The sequence below is a fragment of the Ceratotherium simum genome, chromosome 12, assembly GCF_057802395.1.
Source record: "Ceratotherium simum simum isolate JZ-2026a chromosome 12, ASM5780239v1, whole genome shotgun sequence".
In the NCBI taxonomy this organism is placed as follows: Eukaryota; Metazoa; Chordata; class Mammalia; order Perissodactyla; family Rhinocerotidae; genus Ceratotherium; species Ceratotherium simum.
In genome coordinates, this window is record NC_141911.1 from 33,063,645 (window position 1) to 33,081,792 (window position 18,148).

Here is an 18,148-nt window from a genome sequence, read left to right on the forward strand (position 1 = left end):
GAATAAGATTAATCCCACCCCAGGTTCTTATTATCCTTTTTCAGGTTAAACTGTCGTGGCAGCCTCATCCTCAAGGTGGTCATCCTCGAGCACAGTGCCCAGACCCTTGGCTGTCCTGGTCGTTCTCCTCCGTCATGCTCCAGCTCATCAAGCTTCCTCCTGAAAGCTGTTCCAGGGATGGGGACAGTGTCCAGATGTGGACTGAGCAGCTGGACCTCATGCTGGATGTTATCACTCCATGAATGTGGCCAGAGATGGTGCCACTGGCTCACACGCTCCCCTTTCACCTCTTCCAGAAGGAATTCCTCCACTGAAAAGTGAGAATGACAAGTTTCACCTCCCAGTGGGTCACAGGGACAGTGGGCGTGTGATGAGTAACTGCAAAGCCAGGAGGAGTTTCTTGGGAGAAAAGCACTAGCCAGAGCTCAGAACATTATGAGCTGGTTGAGAAAAGCAGGGGCTTGGGAAAGGGATGAGAGCATTAGGCACCTTATCCAGGTGTTTATCTAGTGACTCTTACTTCTATTGTATTGGAGTCGAACCTGAACTTGGGAGTAGGAGGCCCTGTGGTGGCCGGGAGGCTGTTCTGCCCTCTGTCTCTTAGCAGTGGTAAGAAGCTTGCCCTGCAGGCAGCCCACCTCTTCCCTCTCCTCCCTGGGGATGAATCAGCTGGTGGGAACCGCTGGTACCTTGGGAAAGAAGAAAATACAGCTGACCAAGGAGGCTGACGTCTCCGCTCAGCCACAGCTGAATAGAGGCACTGTTCCTCCGTGGAGGCAACTTCCAGAGCTGAACCATCGTTTTAAGCCAAATACAGCTCAAACTCCTCTACTGCACCTGCCCAAACTGGCAAAATGATTGTCCCTGAAAGTGGCAAGACTGTCCAGACTCTCTCAGCAACTTTCTTGGTCTGATGGGGAGCCATTTACAGCACGACGAGGTGAAAGGTCAATTATTCTGGGCTGACGGCTTTGGAAAGAACCAAGGGCCAGTCTTCCCTGCAGGGAGGGCTTCCACACACTAAAATGGGGTGGGGGGGGCTGTCTTCCCAATTCCCTTCTTCTGCTTGTGCTCTGAATGCTGCACGTGAGCACGCACCCAGCTCCCATCCTGCACTGAGTCAGCACCCTGGAGAGCTGCGCCCCACCCCCTTCCTAACCCATGAGGTCAGCACAGATGCTGGCCTGCCTGGCCCCAGTACAGGGAGAGATGGAACCGCAGCCACTAGGCAAAGCTCCCAAGAACAGAGTTAAAGTGACGCTCATGAAGGCTGTGGAAAGCTCCAGAGGCCAAGGCCAAGAGGCCCAGGGAACAAGGCTCCAAAGAGCAGCTTTGCTGGCAAAATCTCCCCGTGGGCACTTGGAGAGGTGTGGCATTGTTCAGCACTTATTAGCAAATTGCTTCACAGACACTGAATTATAATCCTCCTAAAGGGCAGTCACTGCAAGACTCGGGTGAAGGGTCGCTTCCTATGCTCCCTTGGAGCCATTGTTCCAGAAGCTCTGATGCTGCATTACTGAGAGCTCCAGACTCAAAGGAGTGGCCACGTGTATGATTGGGGGTGCTTCTGTTTTAAGACCCCAATTACACCACCTCCTGAGGCTCGCATGAGGCAGCTCTCTTCCCAACAGGGTGGGCGCTGAGCTCAGAGTCAATGCCCTGCATCGCTTGCCCAGGGGAAAAAGCACTTGCGTTGTCCTGACAGAGGCTCAGAGAGGGGCTCAGCCCAGAGAACAGCTCGTTAGCCCCACATCAGAATCCCAGCCTCTGGCCTCTCTCCAGCCCATTGGTTCTCATCAGCAGGGTGAAAAATGAATCACTGGGGAGTTGTTTAAAATGCAAATTTGGGGACCCCACTAGAAAGATTCTGACTTGTTTTAGGTCTGGGGTGGGACCAGGAATCACCCACCAGCCCTGGGGGATTCTGTCGCACGTTGGAGCACTCCACTCTGCAGGAAAGTGGGTGTCTCAGGGTGCTCCAATACTGTCAGAAGTCAGGAGGCACCACAGAGTGCTTGCCACCTGCAGCAGACATTCAGCTCTCACTGAAGGGGGCCACTTGCCCGGCTACCAGCTATCCTTGGCTCATGAGGCCATGGCCCTGGCCGCAAAGGTCACCTCCCCACAACCCCCACCATCTTCTCATTGGTTATCAGGAGGCTAAGAGAGTGTGGCTGAATCCAGCCTTCCTCCTGGAAAATTGAAAGCAGAGGGTGTACACCTTTCTGCTGGGCTATTAGGAAGAACAGACAAAAGGTAGTCTCCAATAGAGAAATGGCCCATATTTACTGGAGTTGGCCTGGGATATGCGAGCTCCTTTGTCTGACCTCAAGAGCAGAAAGGCTTTCTCTTATCCAGCAGTGGAGAGCGAAATTACTGGTGCCCTCAAGTTGCAGTGCCTCAATCTCTCCTTGATGCCACGAACCAGGGGAGGAATTTTCCTGGCTCCCTGGCATTTTCCCCTAGGAACACTGCTACAAGTGAGGTTCTCTTCTATTGAAACTTCGGTGCCACAGACCACCCACGGATGGGTTCAATAGGTTCCCAGTGGGCTGTCCTGGAAACCCACCCATAATACAGGACATGGTTGCTCTGGGAAAGTGCATTCGGAACTCCTCAAATCTAATTGCGAACATCATTGGGGAACATCATAGGCTTGCAAGTTAGGGACTGCCTATCAGACTCAGCCCTTGAATGTTTCTGAGGAGGCTGGGGGCAAAGCCCAGCCCTGATTCCCAAGGCCTGGCATGAATGCGCCTACGGGGACCTCAAGCAGCGTCCTCACTGAAAGGCTCAGCCACCTTTGCTCCACAGGCTGATGGTCAGGTCGTGCCAGCCTCCTGGTGGGCCCTGGGTGAAGGGTCCATGAATGAGTAGAATGTGAATGCTGGTTGGGGCTGTGGCCCCTCCTGCAGTGGGCCCAACTGTCCTGTGTACCAACCAGGAAGCCAAAAGCCTCTTTGCTGAGCTCTGGCCTAGAAGACAGAAAAGCCATTTTCTTCGACTGCGAGAATGTTGCTTTTGTTTTCACGGAGGTGATCAGTGAGCCATAGGACATTTTACTGGAAGATATTTGAGGATTAAAAAAACCCCCAGGGAGAGGTTGCTCTGGGTTATGTTTTCAACCCTGCCACAGATTCAGTCCAAGCTACACACTATTACTCCATAGATGCCGGTAGGGTGACTCTGCAGACCTGCTGTCCCCCATTTCATTTGTGCTCACGGCCCAGATAATTTTAAGAAATACTGACTGACCAGATGCAATGCCCCTTATTCACATTCGGTTTATATGTTTGATGCTTATATGTGTTTGAGGACACATACCAACAACAACAAAAAAAACCCTCTTCTTTTTTTTGGCAGGACTGGAGCATGAAGCAAAAGTATAATAAAGAATTAAGGATAAAGTTTAAGTTTCAATAGAAAATTCTGTGAAATTGCAAATTCTCATCATTGCCAGATGGGAGGAGGTAGAGGAAGGATATTGCACCCTTAGGGGCAGAAGTTCGTGAATTTGCACGCCTCAGATGGCTGAATTAAGAGTTCTACCGAACAATTCTGGAACCTCTCACCATAACATGTAAATACGCAGAATCTTGAATGAACAATTAGGAAACTGTGGCCCTTTAAATTCAACATACATCTTTGAGAGGAGGACTGGAAGACAGGTTCCTTGTGAAAGCCATAAAATAAAAGGGTGAAAAGATAAATACTTGAGACTCACTGTGAAAATAAAAAGCTTTTTGGTTATGTCCCTAAGCCCTGGTACTGCAGGGTTGAAGATACAGGGAGGGGTCTGGCGTCCCAAACTGCTTATAACAGGCAAAACCAGGTTCTAAATGACGTCATCGACTCTTCCTCCACTGGCGCCTGATGCAGGGATCTTCCTCTAACCCACTTTCAAATAAAGCGGGAGAGTAGCTGGGGCTAAAACTAGATATGAAACCCCCAGCTATGAGGCGCTGCTTACGCACAATCCCCCTTTCTTTTCAAATAAGCACCAACACTTCATTTCAAATAAAACCACACACCCCCCTTCTCTGCTCATTCCTGAGCCAGCCGCAGAGGTGAGCTGAGATTTCCCAACAGTCTCCTGAGCCAAAACACATGAGGACACACAGGAGCAGATCCAGACTTGCCGGCCCCGTGGAGATTACACAAAGCTTGGCCCCAAACATGGAATAATGTGAGCGTGTACGAGATGCTGAACATTCCATCGATGGCCTGCGTATCAGATGCACGCCTGCATTCCCACAGGTCTGGCGCAAGGCCCACTCCCCAGGCCCTCAGTTAAATGCAGGTTCTGTGCTACCCAGAAGACACACACCCACAGCCTGATTTCGGCTCTTGAGCCTTTTGAGGGTAAGACGGCTGTCTCTCAACCCTCCCGCACCTCCTGTACCCCCCCATTCTCTCTGAGCGGGAAATCACACACCCTCCCACCAGGATCACACACACACACCCATAGAAACAGCCGAGGATACGACACAACTCCCATAAACAGGAACTTTATTAAACTACATGTTAGGTAAAAGAACATATAAATGGACCTTTAAATACATTCAGTTCATCTTAAACAAATTTATATAGAAACGTATGTACATTTCTCCATTATATACTTAAATTATTTCTCCAAGCTTACTACCAATAAAAGGTAATAGAATGATCACCTGCTCGCACAGATGTATACACAGATGTTTTCCACAGGGCTAAGTAACACACCACTTCTCAGGATTTCAAAGCAGCAACCCATTCTGAAGGTGCCTTCTTCTGAGCAGGCCTTTACATGAGGCCTCTGCTATAGGGACGCTGAGGGTTGGTTCAGAGAAGCTGACCCCAGGCAAATGGGTCATTGGTTGTTTATGATGATTTGGACTCTTGGAGCTAGAAGGACCCTTGGAGACCATCATTGAGGCCATGTCCCCACTTCTGCAGACTGAGAAACAGAAGTTTAGGGGGAGGGAGTGACTTGTCAAAGTCACATGGCATTGGTGATAGAGCAGGGACTCAGATCCTGGTTCCCAGGTCCTGCGTAGGGGTCCCGACTCCATCACTATCCACAAATCCAAAAACTTTTGACCTCTTTCATCCATCTCCCATGGGCCCTATGTTTTGAATGTTGTTGGATGCATGATTAAATATGATTTCTTAGGCTTTTTTAGATGGTGAAAAACAGCTCAGCATTCCCATATCCAGCTTTGTGGAGCCCTGGAAACATCTACTCAGAGCTATTTTTACAAGAGGTTTTGTGGTCCGCTGCCTCACTTCTTCAACCATAAAGTTTACCTTTTCAATTTGGCTGACTTATGGAAGCTCAGAGTTTCCAATTAATTTGGATGGAAAGCAACATTTTACAGGAGGGAGACTGTAACATTAACCACATGGATTCATCACAAATACATTGTATTTGCCTAAATCCACCGATCACCGTTGGATCCAAAACGAGGTTTCACTAATAAGTGACCAAAAGTGAAAAAAAGTGGAGGGCAATTTTTAAAAAACAATAAAGTTTCAAGAATTCCCCCATTTCTCAATTAATCTCAGAGGAAAGCAGTGAATGGATACTGTGTAGAAAAAGGATGTTTTCCCCTTTCTTTTGAATGAAGCCTGATTTTTTTTTTTTTTAATTTTGCCTGATGATATAAGTTCTTCTGAAAGCAAGTTCATTTTTTTGGTCTGTTTTTAAAGACTTGATTTGGTTTTTCTCAGGATTTAAAAACCACTGCATCAAAGAACAGACATCAACATTAAAAAGTATCATCACAGAGAGAAAGAGAGAGACAGAGAGAGAGAGAGAGAGAGAGAGAGAGAGAGACAGAGTGTGAGAGACTCTCCAGGCTCCAGGTCACAATTGCAAAGACGGAAGGGCTGGGAGCAAAAAGATAAGGAAGAAAGATGGGAGACGGAAGGGTTTATTCTTCCCTGTAACTAGAGCGAACTCAAGTCATAGCAGCCTTCACTCAGTTTTACAACAGGTACACGAATGAGAACACACAGAACGGGAAATATGCGCTCAGCTGAACAGCCCCTGACGCCTTTCCATTATAATATGGCACTTCTAAATTCTGGAAGATCCAGTACTCTCCCAGGGGCTGCCATCCATCTGCAGAGGAGGCTTGCCCTGCAGCCATGCAGGCCCCAGAGGCACACACCCCATGCCCATGGTGCCTGCCCTGAATACATGGGAGCATCTGATTTCTGTCCACCAGCCTCATTTTCCCTCCTGCTCACACGCAAACCCACACCCAAAGTTACGCAGGGAGAGACGAGCAAGGCCAAAAGTCTTCAAGGAGATGGTGCCAACCATAGGCAGAAAATCTTCAAGGAGATGGTGCCAACCACAGAACACCAAGGGCTGACAGAGAAGTCCAGTTGCCTGCAATGGACAGTGTGGGCAGGTGGACCCCTGAGGCCAGAGAACACAGGAAGATAAAAGTATCTTCATATTAAGGGGTTTTTCTTCTTTTTTCCCCTGGGAGGCATTTCACTCTCCAAAAAGAACCAACTAAACAACATTTAATATTTATCATAAAAAATGTCTTTGATATATAAAACTGGCCAAAATTCTTTTTTGACTTGTTATATAAGAATGACATCTTACACGTCGGGGTCTTCACAGGGTCTTTGATTTGGGGGAGAGGGTTCGAGGGCACACACCTCTGGGGTGCGGCGTGCAGGAGGTGCTGGCCCATCACTGGTGAACCCACGTCCTGACTCGGGATTTTACAGCAGGAGTCAGCACAGCAGGCGGCAGTCCACAGGCATCCCGGACTGTGCATTCAGTGACACGAGCGTTGGCAGGCGGCACCAGTGGATCGCTTTATGTGGAACAAAGACATTCGGTGTTGGCCTTTCACAGAAGTCTGTCCTCTCCATTTGAACCCCAGCAGGTGACAAAGCACAGGCACCCATCACTTCCGTAAGGGATGAAACACGTTCCCCAGTGTGGTCTGATTTGGGCCTTTCAGTCGGATCGAGGCCCTTTCCCCAGATCCTCTGCCCTTCAGAGGGGTCTCTGTCTTGGCACTGGGACCCTCAGCAGACTCCAGACCCTTTTTGGGGCCCCGGGCGCTGCTGGTTCGCCGCAGGGTGCCGCTGTTGTTGGGGGCGGCGTCCTCAGGGCCACCTTTCACCCTCAGCTGCCGCTGCGAGACTGTCCGCGTGATGCCAGGGACTTTGGCCACAGGAGGGGAATCTGTTCTCATGGAGCGAGATGAGGAGGCCACCGTGTTTCGGGCGAAGCTCGGGATGGGGAGTGGGACACGGGGGACACTGGGGGCTGGCGGGGGCTTGGGGTCTTCTTGGGGGCTCTCGGGGCCCTGGGAGTTGGAGCAGCAGATCTTATTGTCCTCAGGTTTCTGTCTGGTGACGTTTCTGAGGGGCTTGGCGCTGGGCTTCCTGACGGAGCCCCTGGGCTGCAGGGAGGGCTCCTTCCCGGGACGGGCGCTGCTGGAGCTGCCACTGGCTCGGCGCAGCCTCTGCTCCTCAGCCACCACCACCGGCCCCGTCGAGGGCCTCCTGGGCGACGCATCTGAGCTCCCCCGCACAGCGCTCCGGCGCGACCACGGCACATCTGTGCTGCCGGGGGTCTCCCGAGGGGGCCGCTTCCAGCCCGCGGAGGCCCTGCTGGCCCTGGAGATGGGCACGACCTTGCGCATGCCCTCGCTCTCTGAGGAGGTCAAGGTCCGCACGGGCTTGGGTGCCGCCCCCTGGCCCCGCCGGCCACTCCCCGGCTTGGAGGCCACCTGGGACACCTCTTTGAGGAAGTTTCTCTTTGGTGCCACCACATCCTTCCCTTTCGCGGGTCTGTCCCTGGGAAGGCCACCCTTACAGCTGGGCCCGCTCTTCACGGAGACAGGGGCAGGGGCCTCCCCAGGGGGGCTGGAAGCAGGGTTAGAGGAGACCTGGCTGCCACCCGTCTCCCCAGCCCCAGAGGACACGGAGCCATCCCCTTCACCCCTCTCCCCCGGCTCCCCCGCTCCAGGTCTGGAGTCGGTTCCCTCTGAGCAGTCCAGGGTCAGAGAACAGTCGGTGGTGTCCGAGATGTAGACCAGAGGCCCCGGATCTTTGTTCTCAGGGTCACTGCTGCCCACAGATACCAGAGCCGAGCTGCTGGGTTCATTAGGGGCAGCACTGCCATCCCCCAGGGCTGGACTGAGGCCCCGCGGGGCACCTCTGCCCACACGTGTTAGGCTGCCGTTGCTGGTGCCAAGGGGATGCAGGCTCCCATCCTCCAAAGACACCACTGGGGTGAAGTCATTCACGATCAGCCGGGGTATCTCTGGGCCCTTGGAACCCTGGAGATCGAACTGGGCCAGCCCTGTCACCAGCTCATGCTCCTTAATCCCCAGAGCCAGTGGCGAGAGTGGAGGGGACCGGCCGGGACCCAGGCCCACAGGTTCGCTGTTCCTCTTTCGGAGGATGCTGATGCCGCCACGCCGAGCTTGGGGGAAGGCGGATGCAGCCTCCCCAGGCCGAGGGACTGGGAGCTGGCTCTGCCAAGCTAAGGATGGGTCAGGGGCTTCCTCCTGGCTCTCTGAGGCCTCAGGTCTACATGTGCGGCTGGAGTCCTGGCCCCTTGGCTCTCCAGGATCCATCCAGACTACGGTGGGCCAGGCCTGCCGGGGGCTGCTCCGGGGCAAGCTGTTAAACTTGTTGGGCTCCTCTGAGCTGCCAGTGGAGCTCTCCAGGAAGGTCAGCAGCTCCCGGTCAGCGGAGATGCCCAGGGAGAGGCGAGAACGGCGGGTGTTGGGGGGTCGGTAGGAGGGGCTGATGGGCCTGGGGTGCAGGAAAGAGGGCAGGTCCTCTGCACCCTTCTTGGTCAGCTGCTCCACGTCATTCTCACTGCTGCTCCGGCCGAATCCCCCAAGCTCCCCAGCCGTCCAGGAACGACGCTTCTGCTCCAGCTCCTTGAGCCGCTGCAGCTGCCTCAGCTCCTGCACCTCCCGGTCACGGTTGTCCTGAACGAGGGGTAGAGAGAAGCCCAGAGATGCATGAGGCACGAGGGAGCCATGTGCAATTCCAGAACCACCTACCCTAGAACTCCAGTGAGAGATACCCACGTGGAGAAGAGACCTGGGTCATGAGCTTCACTGAGACAGACTGTGTGTGTCTGCACCTGCGTGTGTGTGGGGAGGGCTAGGTTCGCCCAGCCCTACTTGGGGATCTGACTGGAGGAGCATACTAGGCCTGGCCCCAGTAATCTGTCTAAGGTTGTCATTGGATCACTGGGCCCAACTTCCAGTCAAGGCATTGTCCCCTCAGGGCAGCATGTGATTCCACACATGCCTGCAACCTCGACTCTGAGGAAACCTAACTTGGTTTCTAAGCAGGGCAAGACAGAAAAGACTTCCAGGAAAGTGCTATGTCGGCAATGGCAGAAAGAAAAATACTACGGGTGTTAAAAGGGGGAGCCTGAAATTGTCCCGCTGTGTTGCATGATCTACACACACACACACACACACACACACACACACTGTCTCTCTCTCTCTCTTTCTCATGTGCAGCACATTCTACCTAACAAGGATTTCAGTGCATAAATGCATACCCAAGACATTAAGAGATGTCTTTCAAATCTCTGTTCTCTGAGCGCTCCCTGATAAAGAAACACCAGAAATGCCACGGTGGCTCTGTCCCTTGTGCCCCACCCCCTTCCCACAATCAGAGAAGAGGATTTGCTTTCCAAAACCTTCTACCTTACAGCCTGCTCCAAGCGCCCAGCCCTCCCCCAACCAAATGGAACCAGCACAAAGGCACATACCAAAGCACACTTAGCGCCTGGCTGTGCACTTTAAATATATCTGTGTCACATAAATATGTGGCTCTCACAACCCAAATCTGTTATCCTTAGTATTTGTTACTTGAAAATCACTTTCCTCAGACGGTGGACTTTCCCATCCAAGTTTCTGTGAGGCTCTGGCTCTGGCTGGGGACTCTTGGCCCCTCCTGCAGCTCTGGCCTCAGACACCCCATGTTCCCATGTCTCTGAGGCCGTTCTTTTCAAGGCTGTCTGCAGTGGGGGCGGGGCTAGCTCCTGGCTCTCAGGGCGGCTGGGCTGAGAGCATCACACAGGTGGTCTCTCGGGCCTGTAGGACTCTGCCAGGGAGTGAGGGCCTCAGAAAGAGCCAATTTGGCCTCTACCCCCCACCACCGCCTCCCCACTGAGCTCACTGCCTGGACCCAGGAGAGCAGACGTGGCCACAGGCTTAGCCTCCTTCTCTTAGCTGGATAGAGAAAGGAAAGGTTGAGAACTCAAGTAACTCTGGGCTACTCACTTAGGACTGAAGAGAAATTTGACCAGTCCTCAAAGAAATTCGGCTATGGACAAACCTACATTTAAAATATAGGGAAAGAGATGACGCACAAGTATTTGGTTCCTCGGCACCACGTGAAGTGAAGGGATGTTTTGTTTTTAATTCACAGATGAAAGTTTTATTTGCAAAGCCAAGCAACCCAGAGAGTTTTCTGGCTTCTGCACTGAACTCAGAGATTCCTGGAATTGGTGGTGGAAGGGCAAGAAACACGGCTGTTGTGCTCAGACAGCAGTCGGCTCCCTAAATATTTGAGAATTTCGAAGCCTGCTCTGGTTCCCATGGTGCCCACTCCCGGAGCAATGGCTACCGTGCTCGACACAGGTGAGAGAAGGCCTTCGGATCATCCCACCACAATCCAGGTCTCCCTGAAAGAGGACATCCCCTCCTGGGGTGGGGGTGAGAAAGTCATTCAGGGTCTTCAGACTTTTTAATATCCTGACTGCCATCATAAATAAACTTTACCAACAAAATGCTTTGGGGGCGTTAAAGCGAGTGTCAGTATGAGCAGCAAAGTAGCAGAAGCAGCCAAATGCCAGACTCCTGACGACACAAAGTGCTTGGGGCCGGAATGGCAGAGCCGCTTCCCAGTAATCCCAACTGAAAGCCTGGCAACGCTGCCTGAACCAGACTTTCCTGAAACCGTGGAAATGCTGAACCATCTTTGTGCCATGGGCAGAGGGCTGGGTCCAGAAGAAGAAAAATAAAAATGCAAACAACTCAGAAAAACACAGAGATGCCCTCAGCCGTACCTTAACCGCTTTGTTGAATTTGATACAAAAGTCTCTAAATATCTGAAGGCATTCGTCCAGTTTCATGGTTTCTTTGTCTTCGCAGAAAAAATCTATCAGGGTGTGGGCCTCGTCCTGGAGCTCTTGCTTCCAGCGCTCCAGTTCCGTCAGCTTTTCCACGGCAAACTGCAGGAAAACAAACGAGCACACGCTGAAGTAAACAGGGTCGGCTGCGAGGCGCTCGGCGTCCCGTCTGGTGCCCCGGGAAGACGTGCTCCGGGGTTCAATTTCAGGTCTTGAGAAAGGTGAGGTTTATTGCAAGTCCACTGCACTCGGAGCCAAAAGGAAAACAATTCAACCCAAACTAAACCTTGGGGAAGCAAGGTGAACTCCTGTGTGAGGCCTGGAAGCCACAAGAGATTAAAGAGCTTTAACCTGTGGAATGCCACTAACAAAATGTTCACCTTTAATGTCATTGAAAAAATGACACGGTGTACAGTTGGTTTTATTAAGGAAGACCCATTCTGCGTCTGTTCTTCCTTCTCTTAAAACCGAGTCTTATACTGGCCAAGAGTTTACTTTAGGGTCCAGAAGGCCCTTGTTGGATTCACAAGTTGTCTGCTGAGAGGTCTGCCCTGTTGAGAGGGAGTTTAAACTTAATTGCAAATGAGCTACGTCAGGGTCAATATCACCCCCACAGGACTGAAGCTCTCGTGCCTAGACAAACGCCTAGCAAAGGCTTCTCATACAGGGGTGCTTGTCCAAGCCAGCTGGGAAGCACTGTCTACAGTCCATGCTTGTACCCCACCCATGCAATTTAGTAGGTGTGGGGTGGACCTGCCATTAATATTTTATTAAAACTCTGATGGGTACCCATGGTTAGGAATTATTGCCAGATAGAAATCCATGCTCTTTACTTCTTCACTGTCTCCTAATTCTTCTACACAAAGTCTCCAAGGCCCCTTCAGATCCAAATACTGCCACAACCAAACAGTGGGAATGACAGAGCTTGCTTTCCTCCAATGAGCTCCCAACCCTTTCAGGACAGGGATCCACTAGGGCCAAGGGGCACAAACCCCCTTCCCTAACTGCAGCTCAGTGACTGAATGCTGAACTGAAATGAGCACACAGCAGGCTGGAGGAGCCACAACCCCATGGAGACTGAATATCTGGGATCACACTGAAGTCTCACACTGCTTTCTTTGTCACTGAGGAACAAGGCTTATATGAAGAAGAAATGTATGAAATATATTACTTTATGAAGTCACATGTATCATGCTTTTAAAAAGGCTTATATTTGAGAAACTTCTTTTTGAGTGGGGGGACAGGCCTGGCAAATGGTGAAGTTATAGGTTGCCCACCCTTGAGGAGTGGAATCGCTGCTTGAACGTGCTTGGAGAGCTACAGAACCTAAAGAGAAATTCCAAGAAGACTCATCACCTCCCACCCACTCCAACACACTTTCCCCCTTAAAAGCCCTTTTCTTACACCAAACATTCAAGAGGTAGCAGGAAACCAAAACTATTTAGGAAACCAAATACCAGAGAAAGTAACCATCTGAGTCAGTAGCCCAAGGCAGTGTGTACATTCATGCCATATTTTTCTTTAGGGAAAGAAGGTTATTAATGAAAGGATAAATCTTTGCCTGTCATTGTTCCACAAGGGGAAAGGTGGATTCCAGCCAAGAACAGCTCAACTGCAAAAAAATAGGACTCTTGACAAGAATCTATATGGGAGCTCAGCTCCACCTCGTATGTCTCATCACCAGATCCCATGGGCATTGAGACAATACTAGGAAGGAAAAACTTAAATGCACTGCAGTCACCTTTAGGACTTGGGACAGTGAAACATTCCGAATATGGATCTGAAAAATCACCATGCTCAGAGTTATTTGCCACAAGTTCATTTTCTACACAACTAGGGCCATAAACGTAAAAGTCCAAAGCTACACTGGTAAAGCATGATTGACAACAGATTAGCAGTTCCGGTAGCAAACTCAACTTTCCATCTCTAACTTGTCTGCTACGGACCAAAGTTCCAAAGCAATTTACTTGGTATTTGTTGCCCACAGGGTCAAAATACTGACATAGATCTGCAAAACTGTGTTCCTGTCATTCTTCTGCTCAAAAACCTTCACTAGTTCCCCACGGCTTAGAGCACCAAGTCCAAAGTGTTCAGAGGCATTCATAGCCCTTCATGGCCTGACCCTATAACCTACCTTAAAGAATTGGATCTCCCCTATTTAAAAAGAAATTGAATTTAAAAAAGAAAAATAATAGCTGCATGGGATATTTTATTTACAGAGAGAAAAATGACCACCAAAAAGAAGCGTTTAGAATTAAAACAAGGTCGCTTTTGAAGAGGGGTCTAGATGCGCGGCTAAGACAGACCTGCTTTTCATCATAAGCCTTTCTGTATTACTATTTAGCATAAGATATTAATATTTAATATAAGAACTGGAGAATGAGACATCCAGAATTCTTATCTCGATGAATGATGGGCCTTCTCCTTGAATTTCTGGATTGGTTTCATTTGAATGTGCTTACTACCTACTGTTAGGTGTTTCTGTGGTGGTGTTTGCTTTGTGGTTTCACTTTGAGGAAAATCTGTGCACTTTAAAGGGAAAATCAGAGTTTGGTTATATTTGAAAGAAAACACAGAACACGTGTTTAATAATAAAAATAAACTCACAGCAGAGCCAAACAAAATCAAGTGTTTGCTGATGGGAGCTGAAGCTCACAATATTTGATGTAGCTTAATTATGAGTAGAGGCCCAGGTTGGTACAACCTTTGGCGCATGCTGTTCCTTCCTAGTGCCAAGGGCAGCCTGCCACACATGTTCCACCTCGCAAGTCTCAAAGCACTGACATTTAAGGTAGCACACCATTTCACCCAAGACTGAAAGCATGAAACGGTGCCACTTTTTTTAAATAAGGAAGAGAGAAGAAGTATGTCAGACTATGTGATTAGTGAGTCACAAGGAGCTGTCACAAACACATCCACTCTGCTGTTTTTTGTTGATGTTATTCGGAGCAGCTCCCGACACACCCTGTGCGGCTGAGGTATTCTGGGTATTGATAGGCACAGCTATCCTGTGTTCTCCCGTGCTCATTAGAACACATGCCAAAATGCAGCTTGTTTCTTCAATAAAAACAAGTGAAGGAACCACAGCCCAAGTTCTCAGGTGTCTTTACAATTTCTAGGGAACGTCATTCTGTTGTCCAAAAGTTTGACTGGGAGACAGGAACGCCTAAATCACGGTTTAGAACCAAAACTTGAGTTCCCAGACATAACTTGCCAAGCGTAAGCCCCAGAAGCTGGTACCTGTTCACTACGGTGGGGTGCGATCATGCAAACGGAGCCGTGATAAACCCCGGGCCCAGCCCCTAACAAACACCTGAGGCTTAGACCCTACTCAATATCCTCTGTTAAAAAACCAATCCAACAGAGAATGGGCATTGAAATACAAAGTTCCTTTCACTGACTTGGGGGAAAAAATATGAATGGGAACCTGCTGCTTCCACAAACACGCCCATGCAAATTTAACCAGCCTCCGCGGTGCTGCTGGAAGATGAAATTAGAGGGACTGACTTGAATCACCCACAAACCTGAAGGAAATCTTCCATCTGCTGACAAAGTTCACCATCCCGCTGGATGTTTTCCTTTAGAGATCTTGTCCTGACAAAGAGCGAGTGTAGTTCTGCCTCCGTACTATCCAGAGATAATCTAAAAGAAGAAAGGGGAGAGTGGGCAGTTGGCACAGAGAAGCCATGTGTCATGTAGGTACATCAAACAAGACCAACCGTTGGTCAACCCTAGAAACAGAAGGGGAGAGCTACTGCGGTTACCTTTACCTATCCCTGTATTTAGAGCTTCCTCCTATGTTTTTTTAAGCCCGATTCCTTCCTAAAGGCACACAGTGGTTCAAAGAGAGCAGGCTGTAACTTTGCTCTTGCTGGTGAGATAACCAAAACCATGGGACTTGTCTGAACACCTTTATGAAATAAGCATTAAAAGCTAAAAGCCAGCAGGACTCAGATCCTTACACTCTCCTCTGGCCATTAAACACAAACACAAAAGTTCTAACTCACGAAAAGCAAGACAGCAAACGCTGCTAATCCTGACACTAAGGGTAATAGGGAGAGTCTAAGCAGACTTCATGTTGGTTGCCACAGACACCCAGGGTAAGCACTGTGTTTTATTTATTTATTTATTTTATTTTTTTTGTGAGGAAGATCGGCCCTGTGCTAACATCTGCCAATCCTCCTCTTTTTTTGCTGAGGAAGACTGGCCCTGGGCTAACATCCGTGCCCATCTTCCTCCACTTTATATGGGACGCCGCCACAGCATGGCTTGCCAAGTGGTGCATCGGTGCGCGCCCAGGATCCGAACCGGCGAACCCTGGGCCGCCGCAGCGGAGCGCGCGCACTTAACCGCTTGCGCCACTGGGCCGGCCCAGCACTGTATTTTAGAGGGAACTAACACACAGCTAACAATTCTGCAAAGAAATGGGAGGACTGATTGAAAGGCTTTTGTTCTGTATGTCAAATCAAGATTAGTAGAGCATGAATGATGTTTTTGTCACCTGGTAAAGTAAATAAGTGACACCTAAAATCCAGGTGGAATTCCATTAGCAAATTTATAAATTAGGGTGCTTTCACGCTTCCATTGTCAACCTAACTTTTCTTTTTGCAATAAAGTTTTCCACCTTCACTGGTCATTGGCATCCACCTATGATCTGTTTATACTTCACAAGTGTATTTCACCTTCCACTTCAAATAAGCAAACCTTACTGAATAGGTTTTTTTCTAAGACAATATCTAGCTAAACTTCCTCATCTAACTCTGACCAGAAATGTCAATTCAAAAATGTAATGTTATTTCTCTCTCTCTGTCTCTTAGTAACATTTCTATACTACTCAGAGGAAAAAAGATTCCCACACAAATTTGTTTTAGTTTATATCTTATAAGATGCTTGTTCTCTTGGGGGAATAATCTGGCCATCTGTAATCATGAACTATGAGCTGTTCACACCTTTGGGCTGATAATCTCACTTTGGGAAAGATGTGTAATCTGTGGTTAGATGTTCAGAGTCAATAACATTGAGACAATGGCCAGTGACAGGGCTTGGCTTGAAGAGCTATGGTTCATGTGTTTATGCATATGGTTCATAGCTGTCTTGAATGGATACAGACACTCAGATAATAAGTATATGACATGAACTGGCTTGATACATGAAGTGGTGTGCTGAAGCCAGCTCGCAGGAGGCGGCCATGGGTATGGGTATCTCTTCCCAACTCCGCATTCAGTAATGCCGAGTTGGTAGCTCGCAATCAACCATGGCAGCAATATTTATACACAGAAATCAGCAAATGCTACAAATCAGGACTCTTCTCCCGAAAAGCTGGTTATTGAACATTTACCACTGAATGCATGAATATGTATTACAAATTTAAAAACAGAGAACTCAAAACAGCAGCACACACAGATTATAGCTACATTAAAATACACAACTGTATTAGGATGAGAAGCAAATTAAAGTGCTGTAAATAGAACTTTATGTTGGGGAGATACTTTCTCTGTAAAGTTGAGTGACTAATTTAAAACAAAATCCTTTCACAGCCTTTGGTATGGTTCCAACTTCTTCTAATGCAATAGAAAATAAATGTTCCATGTTAGGTTCTACAAGAAAGAGTGATGTATGGCCCTGCAAGTTTGACTGATATGCACCAACTCCCAAGGTAACAGGCTGTGTTGTTTGAGCTCTGTCTTTTGGGTGTGGAGGGATTTGAAGTTCTTAATACATATTTTTTTTACACTGATGATATTTATTAGAATAAACTGCAATAGGTATTTTTAGATTAAAAATAAAGATTAATTTTTCAAAACTCCCAAATTCCAAAGTTGCACACACCTCTGTAAGCAAATGAAAGGAAGGTCTGAAAGTTCAACCAAACTCTTTAAAGTTCAAGCTTAAATCCAGAAGTTATGAAATATTCATCAATTTTCATAAGAAGATAGTTTAAAAAAAACCTTGAATTCTCACAATTTACCTTCAGTCTTCCTCACTTACCTAGCAGCCTCCTGAACATGATGCAATTTTTCAGAAAAGTTTAGAAGAATGGCATCTTTCTTTTGTGCTTCCTGGAACAAAAACAGAATTTTCTCTCACTATACGGATAAAACAGGGAGGAAATCATTTTCTCAGGGCTTAAAGGAAACTTAACATCACTGTTCCCATTTTTACGCTTGATACATTCAAAGCAATTCACTGAGCCATGAACTCTGATATTCTCAGTAAGATTTACCAGAACTCCCCTACTCTCAGGTACACTTAACTTCCCAGAGCAACTGACCCTGACATAGAACAAAATTCATGTGCAAGAAAACTCAACAGAAGCAGGTGGCAGCTTAGCAGGGCCCATTATTTCTAAGAGAATCCAATATATGCTGATTAAATACCACCCATACCTATGAGAATGCCTTTAAATAGCTGAGATACCTTCAGCGGTTAAACTAGTTTGCAAACTGAGTTTAATCAGAAGGTGCAAGAGCCGTGGAGGAGTTTGGATTCTTCAGTTGTTCAGAGGGTGCAAGGAAGGCAGATGGGAAGGGAGCCGTTACCAACTCAGGACACTTTTTCCCATGGGCAGGGACCAAGATACACAGAGGACCTGGATAATGGATCCAAAAGGGCTGCCAGAAGACTCTCTGCAAGCCACGTGGGCCGAGGAACACATTTTCTGGTTTTAATGCTCTGAAAATTAACTTTTACTTTAGTACTGAGTTAAACATGCCCTCTGTCTTCTGAAGAATGTAATAATAATAGTGTGTATTATTTATGGAGCAATTACTATATACCAAACACTGAGCTAAGCACTTTCTGGAATTATCTCCTTTGGCCCTCTCAATTACCTGGTTTTGAGGTAAGTATCACTATCCCCAGCATTAGATGAAGAAATTGAGGGTCTTAAGGTTTAAGTGACTTGTCTCAGGAAGTACAGCTAATAGAGGACAAGTCAAAGTCTCCCAGCTCTGCCCCATTGTGAAGCTCACACTTGAAACAAGCATGCAATGCAGCTTCCTCCCCAGGTTAAAGCTCTGTCTA

At 48.4% G+C, this 18,148-nt stretch overlaps 1 protein-coding gene across 5 annotated transcripts in view; it reads right to left on the reverse strand.

The window, feature by feature from the left end:
- Window positions 1–4,492: 4,492 nt before the first annotated feature.
- The window catches only part of FHDC1 (FH2 domain containing 1), a 38,738-nt gene continuing 25,082 nt past the window's right edge, over window positions 4,493–18,148 (reverse strand). For all 5 annotated transcript variants that reach the window (XM_087437521.1, XM_087437520.1, XM_004420925.3 and 2 more), the window contains 4 exons: window positions 17,114–17,184; window positions 14,650–14,767; window positions 11,063–11,227; window positions 4,493–8,960 (listed from right to left, as the gene is read on the reverse strand). In XM_087437521.1, the coding sequence (XP_087293647.1) occupies window positions 6,912–8,960; window positions 11,063–11,227; window positions 14,650–14,767; window positions 17,114–17,184 (2,403 nt within the window). In that variant the 3' untranslated portion in view covers window positions 4,493–6,911. The remainder of the gene's footprint in view (window positions 8,961–11,062; window positions 11,228–14,649; window positions 14,768–17,113; window positions 17,185–18,148) is intronic.